The sequence below is a fragment of the Balaenoptera borealis genome (assembly GCF_965194805.1).
Source record: "Balaenoptera borealis genome assembly, chromosome: 13".
NCBI lineage: Eukaryota > Metazoa > Chordata > Mammalia > Artiodactyla > Balaenopteridae > Balaenoptera > Balaenoptera borealis.
Genome location: NC_138870.1, coordinates 12,522,539 through 12,545,452, shown reverse-complemented (window position 1 = coordinate 12,545,452; position 22,914 = coordinate 12,522,539). Strand labels below are relative to the sequence as shown.

The 22,914-nt window shown below is 41.2% G+C and overlaps 1 protein-coding gene across 9 annotated transcripts in view; it reads left to right on the top strand.

Annotated features, from left to right (window-relative positions):
- The window catches only part of GUCY2C (guanylate cyclase 2C), a 117,760-nt gene that overhangs the window by 87,746 nt on the left and 7,100 nt on the right, over window positions 1–22,914 (top strand). For 6 of the 9 annotated variants that reach the window (XM_082352586.1, XM_082352585.1, XM_082352584.1 and 3 more), the window contains 9 exons: window positions 269–401; window positions 2,418–2,555; window positions 3,361–3,449; window positions 6,186–6,277; window positions 8,637–8,795; window positions 12,815–13,007; window positions 16,146–16,320; window positions 19,759–19,857; window positions 21,570–21,664. In XM_082352586.1, the coding sequence (XP_082208712.1) occupies window positions 269–401; window positions 2,418–2,555; window positions 3,361–3,449; window positions 6,186–6,277; window positions 8,637–8,795; window positions 12,815–13,007; window positions 16,146–16,320; window positions 19,759–19,857; window positions 21,570–21,664 (1,173 nt within the window). Of the gene's footprint in view, window positions 1–268; window positions 402–2,417; window positions 2,556–3,360; window positions 3,450–6,185; window positions 6,278–8,636; window positions 8,796–12,814; window positions 13,008–16,108; window positions 16,321–16,691; window positions 17,165–19,758; window positions 19,858–21,569; window positions 21,665–22,914 lie in introns of those variants that run through there. The other 3 variants (XR_014233732.1, XM_082352588.1, XM_082352589.1) reach the window with 3 other exon arrangements.

The following is a 22,914-nucleotide window of genomic DNA, read 5'->3' as shown; positions in this document are numbered from 1 at the left end:
TTATATACAACTACTAAACAGAGTCTTTAGACAATTGCCTTTTACTGTGTCACCTAAATAGACTTCAAAACTAGATGCAGTGCTTAGGCAAATATTGGGGCTTTAACAACATTTTGAAAGTTAAACTTAATGGAATTAAATTTAAAGTTTGATGGTGATTCTATTTGCATGCCAAAATAATTTCAAAACGTCATTTCTTTCCTTAAAATAATGGAGCTGCTGAAAAGTGTCATATCTCTTTGTTTTCCTGTTATCTGAAAAACTACAGGGGATGTCATATCTGCACTCCAGCAAGACAGAGGTCCACGGTCGTCTGAAATCCACCAATTGCGTGGTGGATAGTAGAATGGTGGTGAAGATCACTGATTTTGGCTGCAATTCCATTTTACCTCCAAGAAAAGGTCTGTCATGAATGAAATTTTTGCTAGTTTCCCACTAAAAAAAATTTTTTTTTCTCACAAGTCCATGTAAGGTGCTCAGGAAATGGTGATACTGGTCAGAAAATAAACACTTGGAGTTGTAAGAGACATCAGCTGGGTCATTCTCCAGCACTACCCCCTTCTCAGTGTTCAGTGCATGCTTGTCGAGTTGAACAAATCTCCTCTGGATTTCCTTCATTTGTGTGTCCCTTGATATCAGGGAGAAATCATGAAGAAGTTATTGGCTTGTGGAAGCAGGACTGCGTGAAAAAATACAGAAGTTAGAGCAGTAAGAGATCTTAGAAATCATCTGATCCAACCCCCTTCATTTGTAGAAGACAGAATTGAAGCTCAGAGAGGTTAAGAGATTTGCCCAAGAAGATAGAGTACAAGGCTGAAGACCCACTTCCCAATTCTAGACTTCATTCTTTTATCTGTGATATTGATAAGAAATGATGAGGATAAGAAAAAAGTCTTATCAGTAAAATACATTCATACTTACCCCTTTCAGGATTGTGATGAGGATCAAAAAAGTAACACACAAAAAAAGTGATTTGTAAAGTATAAAGGGCTTTTCATGTTGAACATTCACCTGTTCTTTACTAGAATTCAGGGTTAAACAGCCTCAGAAGGCTAGGGCTCATATACGCCTCAAAATACTACCTGGATCCAAAAACTAAATTCTGCCTCTAATCCTACTTTGCAATCCTCTAGTTTTCCCTTAATAGATGAAAAATTACAGTTCTGCCCCCCACTTCTTCAGTCATGTCAAGGATGCTAGGACATTGGACTCAATCTAGTAAGTGCTTGTTGAGGACCTACTGTGTGCCAAGCAGTGCTCATCATGGAGTGAGCAAACCTCCTTCAGGAAATGACTCACCTTCATGAAATGACTCACCATGACACAGCATCAGATGAACTGCAGGCCAAATCCTATCCTTCTGAACATCACCCAGTTATACCTACCTATCTGTGGGGTCGGTTATCGGAAATTTTAGCATAAGTAGATTTATTTCCCTTCCCACAAGTTTAACCATTAGGATCGGTTGTTCATGAATCACAAGCCACATGAATTCACAAGATATAAATTCAAAAAGGCAGTGAACATCATCATCATAAGCATCTCACCGTACTGAAAACACGCGAATCTGTAGGTTTATTTAATTGAAAATGCTGAAGGTAGAAATCTCAGAAAGTCTGCAAGGAGCTAGGTGATCCTGGAAAACTTCCAAGGGATGTTGGAGGATAATTCATTGTATGCCCTCATTATTATACATAAGATATGTGATAGGGGTCCAAAACCCAAGTGTCTATAGGAGCCAAACACAGGACACAGGAGTGCTTCGCTCGTGTGAAATAGACTTGATGGAAAGCACTAGGAATAGCAAGCACACTAGTAAAATGTGAGTAAAGTGTATGCATTCTATTTCTAAATAATACCGCGACCTCCAAAGAAAACACATCCGTGGATAATAGCTGACTTCATGGCTGCCAGTATGTCACACCCAGAAAATATCAGTGGTGGTCTCTTTGTTCAAATGTTCTGTCTTTATTTTCTTTTAGGAAACATTATAAATTATAAATATATGTATTTATAATGTTCTATATTACATAAAATATATAAATATATAGTTTTAAAATATTTATAGAGGCTTTCATAGGTTTATGCCATACGTTCCGTAAGCTATTAAATCGTCAGCCTCTTACATTCTACTGCATTCACCCCACAAATATTTACTGAGCGCTTCCTGTACCCCAGGTGCTAGTCTAGGTAGACCTTGAGGGTTTTCAGGCCTATGATCCAAGCAGTTTTAGGGAAGGCATTGCCATATTTCCTCACCCAAATCCTGGCATTACCTAGTCAGCTTGGGAGGCAAGTGTGTGTTCTGCCCCATTACCAGCATCAGCGTGGTAGAGGGACTTAAAAATAAAAGCAAGTTGGGGACCTCTGGGCCGCTCACCCCCCTCAACCTCGCGATCTCAATGCTGAATGCACAGACCTGTGGACTGCCCCGGAGCACCTTCGCCAAGCCAACATCTCGCAGAAAGGAGACGTGTACAGCTATGGGATCATCGCCCAGGAGATCATCCTGCGGAGAGAAACCTTCTACACGTTCAGCTGTCGGGACCAGAAGGGTGAGAGTCTGACCCTTCGGGGGCCTTCTCTGGGACCCAGCAGGAATTCTAGGCTGACTGAGACCCCGAGGTTTCTGTGACCACATCTCAGTCCCTCATCTGCAAAAGCAATGTCACATCCACCCTCCACACTCCACGGGGTAGTTGGAGGGATTCAGTGACAGTATGAACGTTAGAGGGCTCTGAAAAGCATAGGACAATACACCACTGCCAGCTGCCACTACCGTCAGCATTTTTGTGAGTTAGAGAATCTCGCCTTACAATTTCTTGCTTTCCTTCTGATTCCAATAAGAGACGTGTATCTGTTTCACACCTGAACTAGATCACTCTAGCGGGATAACACATATTTTAGTTCTTACTAAGAGCAGATCTATAGTTTTGTCACATGTCCTCTCAGGGGGGAAATGTCTCCTTCTGTTCATCCAATCCTCGCTTTACTGAGCACCTATTATGTGCCAGCTCTTACCTGTCTGGGGGATGGAGGTGGCTAAGGGATATAGGAAGGACAGGCTAACGTCTTGGTCAGAGGAAGCCTCCCTAAGACAGTGGTCTCTGAGTTAAGTTTTAAACGGTTAGTAGCCTTAACTTAAGGTAACCTCCTGGGTATAAGGGGGCATGAGACCCCTTCGCCTGGTGGATCATCCATTCATTCACATCTGTCTGTCAAGTGCTGGCCTAGGCTCTGCCACGCTCCCACTAGGTACCCACCCAGGGTCGGTGAACCAATTCAGAGTCTGGCGGCTGCTGCTAAAATTCCTTCACGCTGCATTCTTTCTTGTAATTTGAATTCTTCCTACCCCACCAGAGAAGATTTTCAGAGTGGAGAATTCCGACGGAGCGAAACCCTTCCGCCCTGATCTGTTCCTGGAAACAGCAGAGGAAAAAGAGCTGGAAGTGAGTATATCTCCCTGCATGGAGTTTTTCTGGGCCGCGGCAGGAGGACCACAAACTTGGTGGATTAACACAACAGAAATGTATACACTTACAGTTCTGGAGGCCAGAAGTGTGAAATGAGTTGTCAGAAGGTCATGCTTCTTCCAGAGGTTCTAGGGGAGAATCCATTCCTTGCTCCTTCCAGGAGCTTCTGGTGGCTACTGACATTCCTTGGCTTGTGGCCACAATGCTCTAATCTCTGCTTCCAGGCCACATTCTCCTCTTCTGTCTGTCTAACCTCCCTCTACTTCCCGCCTATATAAGGATACATGTGATTACAATCAGGCCCATCAAGATAATCCAGATTATCTCCCCATCACAAGACCCTTAACTTAATCACATCTGCAAAGACCCTTTTTCCAAATAAGGTAACTGGTTCCAGGGGTTGGGACACACCCTTGGGAGCCGCTATCGGCCTACCATACTCCCAACTCAGGAAGGAATTCAAGTACACATTACATTCTCGATTTTTAGGAGCTAAAAGAGCAAGATTCCATGTGATAACCATATTAAGCTTATAAATACTACCTCCTGATTAAAAAAAAAATATGCCAACATCTAGAAACAGTAGGGAAATGTACTTTCACTCTTTCTATCCTTCCTCTGAAGAAAATGGAGATTTTCTCTGTATCTGCTTAATTTTTTTGTAATCCCTCACAAAGGCCTTCAAGGCCTGTGGGAAAAAAAATTCTAATTTTTTTCTTTAGAATTTTATCTGCGCTTTTATAATCCAGAAGATGGTAAGTAAATGTTTAAAAAATATTTATGGTCTTTAAAATTTTTTTTTAAACTTTAGTTCCTTGCAGGATAAAGATAAAAATATTTTGCTTTAATTTGCAGGCAACCTGCCAGCTGCGGTTATGGCCAGACTCTGCTGGGCATGAATGGGCCATTTTTACTTCTCTCTCTCTTTTTCCGCATTAAAGGCAGGTTGTTCCCCAGGGTTCTGAGCTACATCTGCTTCTATCCTTGCTTCTCCTCATGCCTTCCTTTCCTCCTGCTTTTCTGGATCCTGGGATCCCTCCCCACACATCAGCATCTCTCTTCTCAAGCCCTCTTTTCCAGCCTGAGTATATCCACATGTTGTTTACAACCTCTTTCACCAAAGCATCCTCCTCATCAGTTCACTCGTGTGGCTGGATGGTTCTGGAATTGGGTATGAGGAATTCGATTGCATTATCTAGTAGCTGGTTCCAACAGAATACAGGCCCGAAACTCCAAGACTTGGCAATGCCTGAAGAACATCTGCTGTTTCACGGGCGGTGCCGTATCAGCCCATTTGTCAGTGCTTCTGTCCCTTCTTTGCTGAGGCATCAGCCAGCAGATCGTTTTCCCAGGCAGGACATCACCTAGTGGTGAATACTGGCAACCACGGTTCCATACCGCGGTCCTGTCCCTCCCCAGGGACTCTCGTTAAGGCAAAAGAACGCAGGCAGGGACTGTATCTAGTACCATTTGTGATCCTGTTTGGGGTCAGAGTGAAGAACAAACTTTATTATTTAAAACAAATGGTTTTCACCATGCTTTTTGATCCCACAAAAGCTGCAAACAAGTGGTATCGAACGAGAGACGGTTCCGCAGGCTTCCTCGCGTCTCCTTCTCCCTCCGCACCTCCCCTTCCTCGCTTGTCTTCACCGCAGCTGCGCGTTGCATCGCCTGGGGAACTTAAAAATGTACAGATGAGTGTCCTTTGGCCGTGCAACATCTGGGACATACTTAGGCTAAAGAAACTATTCGTTGTTTATCTGAAATTCAAGTTTAACTGGGTGTCCTGTATTTCTATTTGCTATATCTGAGAACCCTAACAAGGCGCCTTCACAAACCAGTTAATTCAGAATCTCCCGAAATCATAAGAAGCTTTGTGAACGCTCCCCAGACGATTCCACGGTCAGGCATGGTTGAAAACTAACGTCATAGAGCCTCACTCATTTAGAGTCACTTGCCTCGTACTCACAGAGCCCAGCTGTTTATTGCCATCCCGCCGCACAAAGCCTGCAAACGTCCGTCCGTAAAGCACTTTGTCTCTCCCATCAACCCCACCTGGTCCAAATCAGCATCGCCGGTTTCCTTAGTTTAGGATCAAAGGGAAGGGTGAGGCAAGGTAGTGCAGGCGGCAGTGATTGAGATACACCACAGGGAGCTGGGCCGTTTCATCCTCGTTGTCAGAGTTGAGATGTTTTAAAAATAGTCTCTACTTCAGTTACTCCCAACCCAGAACAGAATAGGATAGGATACCACCCTCTAAGCTAATGCACCTCTTCTTCTATTTATTTATTTGTTTGTTTGTTTGTTTGTTTTTATTGAAGTATAGTTGATTAACAATGTTGTACCGATCTCTGCTGTACAGCAAAGTGACTCACTTATACACATATATATTCTTTTTTTAATATTCTTTTCCATTATGGTTTATCACAGGATACTGAATAAAGTTCCCTGCGCTGTACGGTAGGACCTTGTAGTTTATCCATTCTAAATGTAATTGTTTGCATCTGCTAACCCCACACTCCCAGTCCATCCCTCTCCCTCCCTGCCCGCCCCTTGGCAACCCCAAGTCTGATCTCTATGTCTGTCAGTCTGTTTCTGTTTTGCAGATAGGTTCATCTGTGCCGTATTTTAGATTCTACCTATAAGTGATATCATATGGTATTTGTCTTTCTCCTTCCGACTTACTTCACTTCCACCTCTTCTTTCTTCCAGGTCTATCTACTTGTCAAAACCTGCTGGGAGGAAGATCCAGAAAAGAGGCCAGACTTCAAGAAAATTGAGAATACACTGGCCAAGATATTTGGGTATGGCTGAAATTTTTACTTTTCTCCTCTAATTTCAGGTTTTTTTAATAAGAGCTGACATTCAGTGGCAGCTAAGTATGAGAATGTCTTTTCTAATGAAAAATCACAGACTACAATACCTGTCTCAAAAAAATTAAAATGGTATGGAGACGAACAGACCATTTTCTTGGGGGAATAATCACTTGAAACGTTAAGTACTATCCTCAAGGGCAAAACTTGCCTGATTAGAAAATAAATTCTGACTGATCTGTTAAAAATATAGTTCCCTGACCCTTCTGCAGGTAATCAGGATTTAGAAGTCTAGTACAAATCTTCACAAAACCCTGGATAATTCTGAAGATCAAAAAGTTTCTTACAGTTTTAAAATCTTAAGATCAGCAACTTTGGCCTTAAGCACTTGAGCCATGAATCGGATTCTAAATTCAGGATCATAAAAAGTAACATACAGTTATCCAGTAAGACTGAATTTTAGATTTCCCATGTTTTCAGTTAGATACAATGCAGGGTGAGAAAAATAGCTCTGAGGTAAGAGGAGATCCAGTTTCTAGGCTAGGATCTAATAATAGCTAGTTGTGGGACATTGGGCAAAACACCCGAACTGGGTATCAGTTTTGTTGCTAGTAAAATTAGAATGAACAAGATGATTTCTGCAGTTCCTTCCAGCTCTTTCTGTAGTTCTCGTCAAGTCAAAGACACAGATAAAGCTAAATAAAGCCCAGGACCGAGATGGGGTAGAGTGAAGACAATGAAAGTGTGGCCATTGACTGTTTGATCTAAACCGTCATATGTGGAAAAGGAGCAGGAAATAATAAATGATTTATTATTTTCATTTCTTCCCAGACGTGTTACTAAGAGCAGATGAGATTGTATGTGTGACAGATGAAATGTAAGCTCGTGAAGATAAAACTAGGCCCCTGATATTTAGCCTTTAATATGGTGGTTCTCAACTTGGCAGCACACTGAAATCACCTGGGGAGATTTTTAAACTACTGATGCCAGAGTCCTACCCTAGAGAGTCTGGTGTAATTGATCTGGGTGCAGGCTGGCATCAGGAGTTTAAATAAGCTCCTCAAGTGATTAAAATACACAGCCAAGGTTGAGGAAAACTGTTTTAATTGAATCAATTCATCATGAAATAAGATAATCCATCCCTTACACCTGCTCCCTCACTCTTTCTACCCAACTAGACTCCATAATGGTTTCCGATAAGAATCTCCTAGGGACCTTGTTAAATATTTCTCTTAATCCCAAACCTAGCAGTTTCCAGTCATATAGGTCTGTGATAGGACTCAGAAAAGTACTGAATTTTTAACAGACATCCCGCCCCACACCAAGGGGATTACGATGTAGTCCATCTTTTTGAGTACAGAAACGGCAACTTGTAATTGGTGTTGTGATAATGAAACGGTATGATCTATTCATCCCTTCGGTTGTGTCATGAACGTTGTCGCCAATCCTCACAACAGCTGTGCGGGACTCAGTGTGTTTCCCGACTGGGCTCTGCACCTAGGCGTGTCACAGGGTCACGAAAAGCTGCCATCTCATCTAAGTTGTCTTGATCTAACAAAATACTCCAGAGTTAGGGCTCTTGCTCTAGGACCGTGACTCTGTCTGAGGAGATACTATGTAAGGCTCAGCTTTACTTTTCTTGGTCCTTTTCTTATATTTCCCTTTATTGCAAGTTGCTCCTTATTAAAATTTTAGAAAATTTAAATAAGCAAACAAGAAAGTAAAAACATCACCTGGTTTTCAATAGATGACCACCAGTTTTCAAAAACTAAAAATGGGATGATAATTTTTGCTGTTTTATAAACTGGCTTTTTTCACTTAATAATATAGAGGTAGCATCTTTGTGTGTATCACAATTCTAATTTGTGTTTAATGATACATTCATATTCCATCGTTGCATATTTTAATCACTTTTTGTTACACATGTAGGTTATTTTTAAATGTTTGCTTGTGAAGAATACTGTGGCTTTCTTTGTAGTTAACTTTCAGCACGTGCATGATTGTTTCCTTCAGATAATTCTTAGAAGTAGGGTTGATGGGCCAATCGGCATAAGCATTCTTAAAGCTTATGACACATTTTACCAGATTTCCCTCCAGAAAGGCTGTAATGTATATTTTTCTTCCATCTTACCTACATTGATTACCATTGTGCTAACATTTGTTTTTCTTTTTTTAAATGTTATTTCTATTTCTTTGATCCTTCCTCAGGTTAAAAATTTTTGCTACATTTGTTGGTCATTTTTATTCTTTCTTTGTTTAATTACCTGTTTATGATATTTGCCTATTGTTTTAATGGATGTTCATGTTTTCTTAATAATATGGAGACCTCTTCATCTATCACTACCTACAGCCTTTTCCATGACCAAAAAAATGAAACTTATATGGATACCTTGATCCGACGTCTACAGCTGTATTCCCGAAACCTGGAACATCTGGTGGAAGAAAGGACACAGCTGTACAAGGCAGAGAGGGACAGGGCTGACAGACTTAATTTTATGTTGCTCCCAAGGTAAGGAAGTCCTCCCGCGGACGTGATTTCCCAGACTCCACAGACACGCTCAGCCCTTAAGGCTGAAAGCCAAAGCATATTTGTCTAGCATTGGTTTTCTCTGTATTTATATAGGATTGGTCCCTTTTGCATATTCTTCAACAGATTGTCGGGTTTAAAAATGCATGTATCCCCGCTTTTACAAGCACTGCTCTAGATATACTTCAACAATTTAATATGTACAGAACATGTATTTATTCTGGATGCTAGTAAATAAATAAGAATCATACTGTATTAGGGGTTGTGACAACATTATTGAATTTTTTATGTATATAAAGTCATATGTTTTAGAGTGGTTTCTATCAGTCTTATTTTACATTTCTATGACACTGTGAACTAAAGAAGAAGAATTTTTAAAAATCAAAGGTGAAGAAAGAGACCAAAAAATTTGTTTGTTTCAATAATAAGCTATAGTTAAAAATCTCTAAACATTCAGAAATAAACTGCTCACCTTCATACTGAGTTGGAGTGTATTAAAATAAACTACGCTATTTCCTACCAAACATTTTAATTTAGTGCTGATTTAAATATAACATGTTGTTACTTAGTGCATTTTAGTCACGTTTATATTGCACAATAAAATATGAGAAAATATATTTTTTAAAAAATTCATGTACCTTGCTAAGCCTTGTCCTGGTTTGCACTGTCTAAATAGCTAGAAGAAAGAGGTTGTTTTCCAGTGGCTGTGTGGTGCCATGGAAGGAGCATGGACGGTAGAGTTAAAGTGACCTGGGTTCCAACACCTCTTGGCCACTTCTGCTAAGTCTGGGACCTTAGGCCAGTCACTGTCTGTCCCCAGTCCAAAAATGGAAATTAAAGTTTTCCTACAGAATCTGTGAGCTTTAAGGCATTTTCAGGCACTAAGTGTTAGTTTCTTTGCTTTCTTCTGTCTGCCTCAAAGTAGAGGCCAAATTACAAGAAGTGGGAGCATCTTTAGTGGAGAAGGTATGGTCCCACTCTCCCCGGGTGTCTCATCACACAGGCATCTACGGGCTGATCTCTATTTTGTGAAACAATATTACAACCATGACAGAAGAGAAAGAAATTAAGGTTGAAATCCCAGTTTAACGTTTTATAAGTGTTGGTCCTCAGGTAATACCTAAGAAATGTTAAGATAAGCAAGAAATTAAGATGTGAACAGCTGGGAAATAGGTTGGACCAAGGGACCCACAACTGTCACAAGTGAGAGGTAATGTTCTCTGCTCATTAATGAATGATAAACTGTCCTCTTAGATTAAGGATAAGCGAGGCAGTCTCGCGTTGGGTGAGATCATGGAAACTGAGGTCAGCTAGGCCTGACTTCAAATCATGGTTCCACCACCTACTTGTGATCTGCAGCCTTGGACAAGTTACCTAAACACTGCAAGCCTCAGTTTCCCATCATAGGCTGGCTCAAAGAATCCTCTAAAATAATGTGCACAATATAAGGTACTTAGCACAGTGTCTGGAACGTCCATGGTTGTTATTACTATGCATAGTAGTTACAACTTTTATATATTACTTGCATTAATTATTATTTTATTTTGAACCCATGCTCATTGAGCATATCAGCTCTACATTAATAAAGGAGTGATTTTGAGCTCATATGAGTTGTTTTCTAAATAAAGAAATAGTTTCTCTTCTATAAGCCTGAATGAGGAGGTAGGAGTTACACACATGCCCTGTTCAGCCATCTGGCCCTGAAGAAAGCCTAATGCAGAACCCACGTGCCCTCAGCCTGGCATTGGTACCCTGGGCATAAGCTGGAGCCCTTATTATTCACTTTAGAGATAGCAGTTTCTGTTAGCGCTCTGTGAATGTTCTTTATATAATGCATCAGTCCTTGCCTGGCCTTTCATGCTGAGTTGTGACAAAAACAACATCCTGATGATTTAGCTGCCTTCTCAGCTTTTTTATCACTGATGGTTTTAACCCATAGTGACACTCACACGATTTGAAATAGCTGGCTCAGCACCATGGATTTTTTCCTACCCTTGGTTCAGTGTGCCACGTTGACCACTAGATGGGAGATGTTCCTATTGGATCACCAAAGATTGTAGAGCAAGGGCTGCAATACACAGTGACTACAGGGCAAGTCATTTTGATCATTTATATACAAGTTCTTTATATCTGCAAAAGAAAACTAAAATATACATGCATGATACCTAGAAGAATCCAAAATAAATATTTACAGCAAAATTGTAAATAAACTGCAGGTAGGAGCCAGATACTACTTAGACACTTATTTCACAGTACTCCTTGGGGTTTTGAAACAGGTTAGAATAGAAGTTTTTCTACCAATGGAAAAAAATACCTACCTATGGGAAGCACTTCCAAGACACCTACTCTGTATACTGTGTCAGCAAAAACCTGTTATCAAAGTTCACCAGGTTAAGTCATAGCCCTTCCTTCATTTATCCACCAACATTAGTTTCTCTCTCAGGTAACATACTATTTTCTAAGCTCATATGACTTTTCAGCTATAAGCAGTAAAATGAAGGGCAAAGATGGCGAAATATCCAGTCTTATCATTAGTCTATGTAGCCTCCAAATAATCTGCACCCTTCTACTGGGCACGTAAAGAACCACCACCCCAGACGTGCCCCTGCGAATCTAACCAGCCGCACGGAAGGGGTGGTTTTCAAGTTCCCAAATTTCATCATCGTACCAATTGAAAGGACCTCCCGTGATGCTCTGAAGGTTCTCTAAATGAGTTTTGGGAATGCTTGTGGTTGACTGGCTGTCTGTTTTGCAGGAAAGTGCCAGACCTTCTTCCTTTACTACAGCCAGCACACCTCCAAATCTTCCCCATCACCCCGAGGATCCGAGGCCTGGGTTGTGGAGGAATGTGATACAATTAAAAAGCTGAAGGGTGGGAGTTACTGAGTTCCAGCACTGGCTCTGCCCTCAGTGGTTCTGGGACCTTGTGAAAGTCATACTTTTTTATTTGGTTGGGTTTTTTTGGCTGCACCACGCAACTTGTGGGATCTCAGTTCCCCAACCAGGGATTGAACCCAGGCCCTGGACAGTGAAAGCGTGGAGTCCTAACCACTGGACCACCAGGGAACTCCCCACACTTTCTTTTTAAGCCTCAGTGTTCTCATCTGGAAAAGTAAGGGCTTTTATGACCTCTGTCGTACCTCCCAGCTTGCAGGCGGTCCATACTCTGGTCCTTTACCAAGTGATCCCAAAGGCAGACAGGGAACACACAGACTCATGTCAGCACCCCTCCACCCCATTTACTCAGTGAAAAGGCAACTTGGCACATAAAGGAAGTGTGGCATCTCTTCTTGTGGTTCTTCTCTTAATTCTGAGTCTAATATACTGCTCTTTATATCTGTTCAGCAGAGATATTCTAAGCTGCTTCTATTTGACTTGTGCAGTTTTAGCAGAATTTTAACTTGTTTACATGGTAATTGATGTTGCTTTTTAAAGGACCCAATTCTGGTCCAAAATGTTTCAAATAAATCCGGGTTCAGAATGTATCAAAATTCATTTTAAATACATTATTCCTCCATAGTGATATTAAACAAGGCCATGTTAAATATGCCAGGGAAGTAAAAGTATTTACTGATGAGAAAGTCAGATCTGATAGCTATCGTGAGTCAAGCTCTTACATCAATGACACACTCTCCTCGGCTTCTGGATGTAGAACTCTATCTAGAAGAAGCTGACTGTCAATAGAGAGGTAAAAAGTGAGCAAGTATTAGGATTGTGTAGGTATTAGAGTTATGTGTACGTGTGTATTAGTGTTATAATCAAGTATTAAATTAATACTGAACCTCCTATTCATCTGAGGTCAAATACGTGTGCTACGTGTATGTGTAGTATATTCATACATTTGGTATATGCAAACTATCTTTGCTTCCTAGCCACACAATTCACTGGAAATCCCCAATTTTAGAATTCCTGGTGGACAATTAGTACTGTCGCAAAGATTTCTGTAGGAGAAGAAGAAGTTTGCTGAAGTTGAAGGCCTTGTTTTTCGCTTCCTCATCTAGACTGGTGGTCAAGTCTCTGAAGGAGAAAGGCATCGTGGAGCCTGAACTATACGAGGAAGTTACAATCTACTTCAGTGACATTGTGGGGTTCACCACCATCTGCAAGTATAGCACCCCCATGGAAGTGGTGGACATGCTCAACGACATCTATAAGAATTTTGACCGCATTCTCGATCACCACGACGTGTACAAGGTAACCACTTCACCTAATAGGCTGAATGATGGTTCAGCCCCAGGTCAGCAGAGCCAGAATCGGTTGTTTCTGTTATTACAGTCCTCCGTCGCTACCCACTACCCCCTCTGCCCCAGGATTGGTTCCAGGACCCCTGCGGATCCCCAAATCCCCAGATGCTCAAGTCCCTTGTGTAAAATGGCATATTTGCATATGACCTACGTACATCCCCATGTACTTTAAATCATCCCTAGATTACTTATAATACCTAATACAATGTAGATGCTATATAAATAGTTGCTGGAGTGTGGCAAATTCAAGTTTTACTTTTTGAAACTTTCTGGAATTTTGTTTAAATATTTTTGATTCATGGTTCGTTGAATCCACAGTGCGGAACCTGTGGATACAGAGGCCAACTATACTCAGGTCTTGTCCTTTGTAATTTAAGATTTAATGAATTAGTGGTTGAATCTGAGCTAAAAGTGAAGGGAAGTGGAAGAATAAGAAGGGTCGTAAGTCGAAATGACCTTGTGACTTTAAGGACCAATATGAAAGACACAACATACAGTCCTGCAAGAACGAATTTGGGGTGTTAAATTTAGGGAAAATCGTTTACTCTTCAGTCATCTTCACAAAATGGGCAGTGTTTAGGCTGATTATGAATGAAGGAGAGAAGGCACCAGAGTTATTCTCAGGAGAATTGGAATCTTTTGTTGTTGTTGCTGAAGTAGCAAGCATCATTCGAAGAAGAGTAAAGAACAGAGCTGGATCTGTTGCCCGACCAGGGTGCTGGCCAGTTCCGGGCTGATAATGTCTGAATCAGAAGAGTAAAGGAGAATTTCATTCCCACATTTTCATGTTGGAACAGCAGCAGAGCATGTGGAACAAGTAACTTCAGAATTAGAACTCTTTATTCAAATCCCAGGTTGCCCCACCTCATTGCATGACCTCATAAAATATAGTATTTAACTTCAGCAAGTCTCAATCTACCTATCTGTAAAATGGCATGGTAATAATACCTAACTCAATGGATTATTTTGAAGATTATTGAGATAAACAATATGACTAAAACTCTGTATCCTTAAGTTTAGGGGTCATTCATGTAACAGTCTGTTATGATGGTTTTACCCACAGGGAGGACTTCCTTTTAGGATTTATCTTAGCCCAGTCCTCACCCTATGTAGATCAGAAAGCCATACTAACAAGGGTTCCCGTTGAATAGAAAATGATTATGCATTTTAGAGATACTCAGCAAAATGAAGTTAACTAACCAACACATGTGAACTATGTATATGATTATGAAAATAATATTAAAAGGGAGAACATTTATCAAAGAATAAATAGGTCTACTACCTATTACAAGAAAAGTGATTGGAATCATCATAGTACAAGAAAGTGTATTATGTCTTAGAGGAACCTATAATTATTATTATTATTATTTTTTAACATCTTTGTTGGAGTATAGTTGCTTTACAATGTTGTGTTAGTTTCTGCTGTATAACAAAGTGAATCAGCTATACATATACATATATCCCCATATCCCCTCCCTCTTGTGTCTCCCTCCCACCCTCCCTATCCCACCCCTCTAGGTGGTCACAAAGCACCGAGCTGATCTCCCTGTGCTATGTGGCTGCTTTCCACTAGCTATCTATTTTACATTTGGTAGTGTATATATGTCAATGCCACTCTCTCACTTCGTCCCAGCTTACCCTTCCCCCTCCTGGTGTCCTCAAGTCCATTCTCTACGTCTGTGTCTTTATTCCTGTCCTGCCCCTAGGTTCATCAGAACCTTTTTTTTTTTTTTTTTTTTTTTTTTTAGATTCCATATATATGTGTTAGCATACGGTATTTGTTTTTCTCTTTTTAACTTACTTCACTCTATATGACAGACTCTAGGTCCATCCACCTCACTACAAATAACTCAATTTCGTTTCTTTTTATGGCTGAGTAATATTCCATCATATATATGTGCCACATCTTCTTTATCCATTCATCTGTCAATGGGCACTTAGGTTGCTTCCATGTCCTGGCTATTGTAAATAGAGCTGCAGTGAACATTGTGGTACATGACTCTTTGAATTATGGTTTTCTCAGGGTATATGCCCAGTAGTGGGATTGCTGGGTCGTATGGTAGTTCTATTTTTAGTTTTTTAAGGAAACTCCATACTGTTCTCCATAGTGGCTGTATCAATTTACATTCTCACCAGCAGTGCAGGAGGGTTCCCTTTTCTCCACACCCTCTCCAGCATTTATTGTTTGTAGATTTTTTGATGATGGCCATTCTGACCTGTGTGAGGTGATACCGCATTGTAGTTTTGATTTGCGTTTCTCTAATGATTAGTGATGTTGAGCATCCTTTCATGTGTTTGTTGGCAATCTGTATATCTTCTCTGGAGAAATGTCTATTTAGGTCTTCTGCCCATTTTTGGATTGGGCTGTTTGTTTTTTTGATATTGAGCTGTATGAGCTGCTTGTATATTTTGGAGATTAATCCTTTGTCAATTGCTTCGTTAGCAAATATTTTCTCCCATTCTGAGGGTTGTCTTTTTGTCTTGTTTATGGTTTCCTTTGCTGTGCAAAAAAAGCTTTTAAGTTTCATTAGGTCCCATTTGTTTATTTTTGTTTTTATTTCCATTTCTCTAGGAGGTGGGTCAGAAAGGATCTTGCTGTGATTTATGTCATAGAGTGTTCTGCCTATGTTTTCCCCTAGGAGTTTTATAGTGTCTGACCTTACATTTAGGTCTTTAATCCATTTTGAGTTTTATAATTATTTTTTGTCAAATAGTTTATAAAAAATGATAAGAGCCAAAGATGACTTTTCTGGTATTTAGAGGTGTTCCTAAAATTATATAAAACCATTCAGATTATTTCAACATTGATAGAATTGTCATCACATCTGGATGATTCATATTATTATAAAATACTTTCATATGGTTAAAATCCTTTATAGTTGTTTTATCAACTATTTCACTAGGCTATAAAAACCCTGAAGAAATTAGCATAGAACTGGTCTTGAACTAGTCCCAGAAAAAGCATACAGGGCCATGCTCATACTGAGTTCTCGAGAATTTTTGTATTTGTTATGTGACTAACTGCTTCTGTTTAATTTCTTGTGCCATTAGAAGGGGCAGATTCACTGATGAGAAACTACTTCCACAGGTGGAAACCATTGGTGATGCGTACATGGTGGCTAGTGGTTTGCCTAAGAGAAATGGCAACCGGCATGCAATTGACATTGCCAAGATGGCTTTGGACATCCTCAGCTTCATGGGGACCTTTGAGCTAGAGCATCTTCCCGGCCTCCCAATATGGATTCGCATTGGAATTCACTCTGGTATGCAGTTGAGCATTGTAGCAATGGGGAACCGTATGTACCTCTGTGCACCAACTAAATCAGAAAGGTTAAAGGATCTTCAGACGTGATCAATTTTCCCATGAGGTTTACTCTTGAATCCTCCTGCCAAAAACGAAGTCCCATTACACATCCTGACATAATTAGACCTATAATTAGTCTCTAGAGAGTTCTAGGAAACAACAGCCATGACAGCACTCATGGAATGATAAACACCAACCACAAACTAAAATACCAAACTCCAGACTTCCTATTTAAGCCACCCTATTTACTATGTCATTTATCTCTTCCCCATTCCCTCCCTCTCCCCCACCCCAACTTCTGTGTATTTTTTTTCCACTAAAATATTACAGTATCTTAAATGGATTATGTTATCTACAAGGGGAAAACACATCTGGTCAGATCCCTACAATAAAAGGGCGTTTATGTTCCCCCAACCCCTCAGTGGTGCAGAAAGTACATGGATCACTTCAAAGACCATGAAACTTATCCAACCTTGAATGTAGAGATTTGAGAAGATGAGTTATGAATACAGTAAGTCCCCTACATACGAACCTTCAAGTTGCGAACTTTTAAAGATGCAAACATGCGTTCGCGTGTCCAGTCATGTAAGTTAGTTCACATATCTGGCGTATGTTGTCACATGCGTGCATCCTCTACAAGTGGTTGTGCTTTTGTGTACTTTGCTGTATAGTACTGTTTAGAGTACAGTATCTTTATTTCGAGCCCAGGATGTCCAGAAGCGAGCGTAAAAGCAGTGGTGATGTAGCTGGTTCTACTGTACTTTTCAAGGTACTGTACTGTAAGATTAAAAATGTTTTCTTTATTTTTTGTGTTTGTTTTTTATGTATTATTTGTGTGAAAAGTATTATAAACCTATTACAGTACAGTACTGTATAGCCAATTGTGTTAGCTGGGTACCTAGGCTAACTTTGTTGGACTTACGAACAAATTGACTTAACACACTCTCGGAACAGAACTCGTTCGTATGTAGGGACTTACGGTATTACAGAAAAATATAGTGGTAGAGGAACTCAGAAGTCATCTAGATTAATCCTTTACAAGGCATAACTTACAGTTTCCAAGATAAGTAATAATATAACCACGTTTAGAGTGAATAATCCCAGGACTCCCTGAAAACTCAGTATTTCCAAAGTCAGCTCACTCCTTTATCAAATAGTTATAATTGTTAGACAGTCTTTCCTTGTGTTAAAGTAAATCACATCTCCCTATAATTTCTTGTCATTGCCCCTTTTTCTGCCTCCAAGCCTCACAGAAGACCCAAGGTAGAGAAAACCCAAGAGGTCACTCCAGGCTTTGTGGTGAGGGCCAGACAACGGCATTTGCAAAAGTCATCCTGTATCCACCGTGCCTAGCACAGAGTCAGACAGTAAATATTTGGTTGAGTAATGAATCAGTAAGAGTCTCAGAGTGACAGTAAATAGAAGTTAAAAACTGCTGCCATATCTTTGACAGCCAGGAACATAGCTGTGGCCTTCCCCAGTCATGTCACAACCAAATTGTCGTAGATGTTTCCACATACACATAAGTGAACTGTTCGGCATCTCCCTGACCCATCACAAATTGTCGGGCCTGGAGGAAGGGACAGCAGCAGAACTGATGGAACCAGGGAGGGAGAATGGAGCTCTGGGTCCTGGTCCCCTCTCTTTTCCTCTGTGACCTACTCAATGCCTGAGTGACTGCCAGGGCCCAGGCACTGTCACATTGGGCTGGAATGAGAGTAAATAGTAGACACATATACCAGGATGGGTTTATCCCTAAGAAATTAAAAGGTTGCAGTTAAATATTGATAGTTGAAGACAAAACATAATATCTGCAGGGATTTTCCACCTCCAGGCCCTTCCCAGTTTTATCATTCCAATTTTGAAGTGACTAGTCAAGACACAGCCTTGGGAAGCCCAGAGATCTTTTTTTTTTAATTTATTTTATTGAAGTATAGTTATTTACAATGTGTTAGTTTCTGGTGTACAGCAAAGTGATTCATTTATACATACATACACTAGTTTGCATATGCTAATCCCAAACTCCCAGTCTGTCCCTCCCCTCATCCCCCCTCCCCCTTGGCAAGCACAGATTGTTCTCTATGTCTGTCAGTCTGTATCTGTTTCGTAGATAAGTTCATTTGTGTCATATTTTAGATTATGGGAAGCTCGGAGAGCTTCTAATCAAGTAGCTGCTGCTGTTTTTGTTTGTTTTTTATTTCTTTGTGGTTTGTTTTGTTTTTTGCATTGACCCTAACAGGGGCGGTTAGGTTCAATGCAAAAAAAAAGTTGTTTTTTTTTTTTTCAGTGTTTTTATTTTTTCAGTGTTCATAAACAATGAACAACTCAATGTTCAATTTTTTCAGTGTTCATAAACACAGAGTATTTGTAGGACGAATCTATCAAGAAACTCATAGAGGTCAAAACCCAATCAGCCAACCATAAAATCAATAGTTACCTCTATCCAAAACCCGATTTTGCAGTTTCTGAGTTAATCTTTTTTTTTTTTTTTTTCTGAGTTAATCTTTAACTTCTAAAATTTTAACTCCTTGCATTCCGTCATTCCACACAAATGCTTGCATGAGCAAACCCTTCTTTCCTACCTGATATGCCGCTGTGCATCGCCTTGCCTTGGCTTTTGTTCTTCTTTTTGGAGTATCCTTGTGTGACAGGCTCCCCATTCTGTATTCACATGGTGCATGAAATGCTCAGGGAAGAAGATGCCAAGTCCTTGTCTTCTGGGTCTTCCATCATCAGGCCACCAATGCCAAACAGTCTTCATCCTTCCTGAGAGCCTTCTATTTAATACATTAAAGAGGGGGACTTCCCTGGTGATCCAGTGGTAAAGAATCTGCCTTAACAATGCAGGGGACACGGGTTCGATCCCTGGTCAGGGAACTAAGATCCCACATGCCGCGGGGCAGCTAAGCCTGCTGAGCTCACGCGCCTCAACTAGAGAGCCCGCGTGCCGCAAACTACAGAGCCCAGGCGCTCTGGAGCAACAAAAGATCCCGTGTGCCACAACTAAGACCCAGTGTGGCCGAAAATAAATAAAATAAATAAATAAAAATAAATAATAAATAAATCTTATATATATATATATATATATATATATATATATATAATCTCAAGGAGCACTTTACACCTCTGCAGCCTGGATCTCTGGATGCCTTGTTTCTTGCCAATGCCCTTCTCTGTGCTAGAGCAAATTACTTTCTGAAAGCGTGATTTGGATAATGGTGCTTCCCCCAGTGAGTACATTGATTTAAAGCAAAAGTCACAGGTCGCATTTCCCACCTTGAACCGCTTCTCCATGACATGAGGTATCGCGCATCGTGACCCCGAGAAGAGGCCTGCCCCACACCCCCCCACTCTGTGACTTCTGTTGCCTCCACCTCTTGCTTTCTGTCTCTCTCAGGTCCCTGTGCTGCCGGAGTTGTGGGCATCAAGATGCCCCGTTATTGCCTGTTCGGAGATACAGTCAACACAGCCTCGCGGATGGAATCCACTGGCCTCCGTAAGAAGGGAGACTGCTTTTCTTAGAGGACAGAGATTCTGTCTTCCAGCAGAGGGGAATTGTAGGATAAAATGCAGAATAAGTGCCAGGGAGATGAAGAATGACTCTTCACACTGACTGGCCGTGAGCCTGGGTCAATCCGGTCCTTGCTACAAATTGCCGTTTACTGATAACTATTTTATTCTTCCTTTTTGACTCAGTTTTAGACTGTTATCATTAATTTGGGTTCATTTGCAATGCATTCAGGCATGCTCTACCTGGAATAGCCATGAAATTTAGCATAGATCCATGTAAGTTAAACAGAAATGCCGTTTAACAGAAATCTATTCTGGCAACGGTATGAACAGAAGAGCCTGAAGGGAAGGGCTAATGATGCCATAGCTTCTGCTTGTCTCTATATTGCCTGTAGACAGGAAGGAGTTCCTAGGACATTTAAAGTACAGATGGCATCTACACATGTAGCCCGTAAAGCTGTGGCGTTGGACTTGGTTCCTGGAAGGAGCCCGGTATCTGTGGCAGCAGCCGCCATTTACATGGCCTCACAGGCATCAGCTGAGAAAAGGACCCAAAAAGAAATTGGAGATATTACTGGTGTTGCTGATGTTACAGTCAGACAGTCTACAGACTAATCTGTCCTCGGGCCCCAGATCTGTTTCCTACAGACTTCAAATTTGACACCCCTGTGGACAAACTACCACAGCTATAAATTGAGGCAGCTAATGTCAAGTTCCTATGAACACTGAACTTTGCCTGATGTACATAGCCTATACAAAGTGCTGGATTGAGCCTTTAATAAGGAAAAACGAAAGACATGGTATGCATTCCAGGGCTAAATTTTTTTTTTTAAGGTTTACTTTTTTTTTTTTTTTTTAATTTATTTTTGGCTGCGTCGAGTCTTCATTGCCTCGCGCGGGATTTCTGTTAAACTGAATAGAAATTCAGTGGGTTAGATACAGAGTATATACCCTGGTTCACTTTCCTATTCCTCTTTTATTTGGTTTTCCTTGGAATTGGTTTTAGTAAAGAAAATGATAAGTATTTGTTATATGCAAAACTTATATTGCGTTTTTCTGGCAAGGTGGAGGCAGTGTGTGTTACATCTAGTAAATGCTCAATAAATACCTATGACTATGATAATATTAGAAATATATACAAGAGAGAAAGAAAGCATTGGTAATGTGTGTGCGGGCTTACAAAACACTGGTGGTAGTATGGTATTTTGGCAGTCTGCTGACAACCTGATACTGGTTTGAACTAGAAAATCACGGTGTAAAGGAAATAAGGTTGGGGCCCGGAAGAGTAAAATACGAGAAAATCAAGACTCTGTAACTCTCCAGAATCTTCACCTTGCCACCAACACTTTAGCTACTTATTGGAATGTATATATGGAGACACCAGAGCAAATTCCACCTTTTAAGCTCAGCACCACAGGCTAAATCCAAAGCCAGGCCCAGGGGCCCCCACTCTGAGCTGGGATGAGAATTTATGGGGCACAACCTAAGGAGCCCCCTCACTCAGGACCCTCTCTCTTCCCATGTGTGATAGTAGTTCTTATCTCACTGATGATATTTTTAAGTGTATTTTTCTTACTACAATATCTAAGCTGCCAAGAGCACCTGTAGTAAATATTCTGGCTCAAGGGGAAACAAATGGAGCCATATAATAGCTTTCAAAACGGATGAGATTTTCATTTATCTATTTTGCATTTCCAGCCTTGAGAATTCACGTGAGCGGCTCCACAATATCCATCCTGAAGAGAACGGAGTGCCAGTTCCGGTATGAAGTGAGAGGAGAAACGTACTTAAAGGTGAGGCATCCACAGAGACAGCACCCAGAAAAAAGCTCTCACCAGCACCTGGGGGCTGCCTCCTTTGAGGCTGGACATCCAGTGTTCAGTATATTGATGAGCATGGGGATGAAGCATGCTTTCCTGTTCTCCCCGCAATGATCACCCACTCTCCCCTGTAGGAGAATCTACCACCGAAGACTATAAACTCAGAACTTTCCTTTACTCCAAAGACCCCTTCTGATGTTTTGAACTATGGCCACTACGTTATAAAATGCTGCCACCATTTCTTTCACCTGTATCCAAGTTTGTCCCCAGTTCCCCCTCCACTCCCAAGAGCTAAAGTCTATTGCAGGACTACTTTGGTCAAAGCCCCTACTCTCCCCACGTATGTCCTCGCTTTTACTGCAAGATGCTGCTACTCTCTAAGGCCACCTTTCTTGCTGTACTTTTCTGAGGTCCTGGACCAGTGAACCTCAAGGTGTGGCTTCACATTCTGACTCAGCATCATCCGGGCACTTGTTACAATGCAGATGCCTGACTCCCCCCACAGGCCTGCTGAGTCAGACTCTCCTTGGGTGTAGATCAGAAATCTGTACTTGAAACACGTACTCTACGTGACTGTGACGCACAGGGAGACGTAAGAATCCCCGTTTCAGATGCGCCGTGCTGCCGCGCACACATTTAGAACAGCAGCCCTCGAGAGCCACCGCGCGTCTCCAGGTGGCCCCCTGGCTGCTAGTTGAAGGCAACCGCACTCACAGTTGGTCTGAAGCCAATGATCGGCCAAGACCATCTGCCTCTACTAGTCATAGGGCCGCTGGCCTCTACTCTGTGACGGCAGCTGGGAAAGCCTCCTTTTAGGTAGTTGTGTCCGAACATCACACTCGCTTTTTTAATTCTCCGTAAATACATTTTCTGCAGGGTGTTCCCCCCGAAACAGAAGTGGTCTAAGGATTATTACAGTCCAAACACAGCCCCAAAACACGATTGTTTTGAATGAGTGATTTTTTTTTTTAATTAATTAATTATTTATTTATTTATTTTTGGCTGTGTTGGGTCTTCGTTTCTGTGCGAGGGCTTTCTCTAGTTGCGGCAAGCGGGGGCCACTCTTCATCGCGGTGCGCGGGCCTCTCACTATCGCTGCCTCTCTTGTTGCGGAGCACAGGCTCCAGACGTGCAGGCTCAGTAGTTGTGGCTCACGGGCCTAGTTGCTCCGCGGCATGTGGGATCTTCCCAGACCAGGGCTCGAACATGTGTCCCCTGCATTG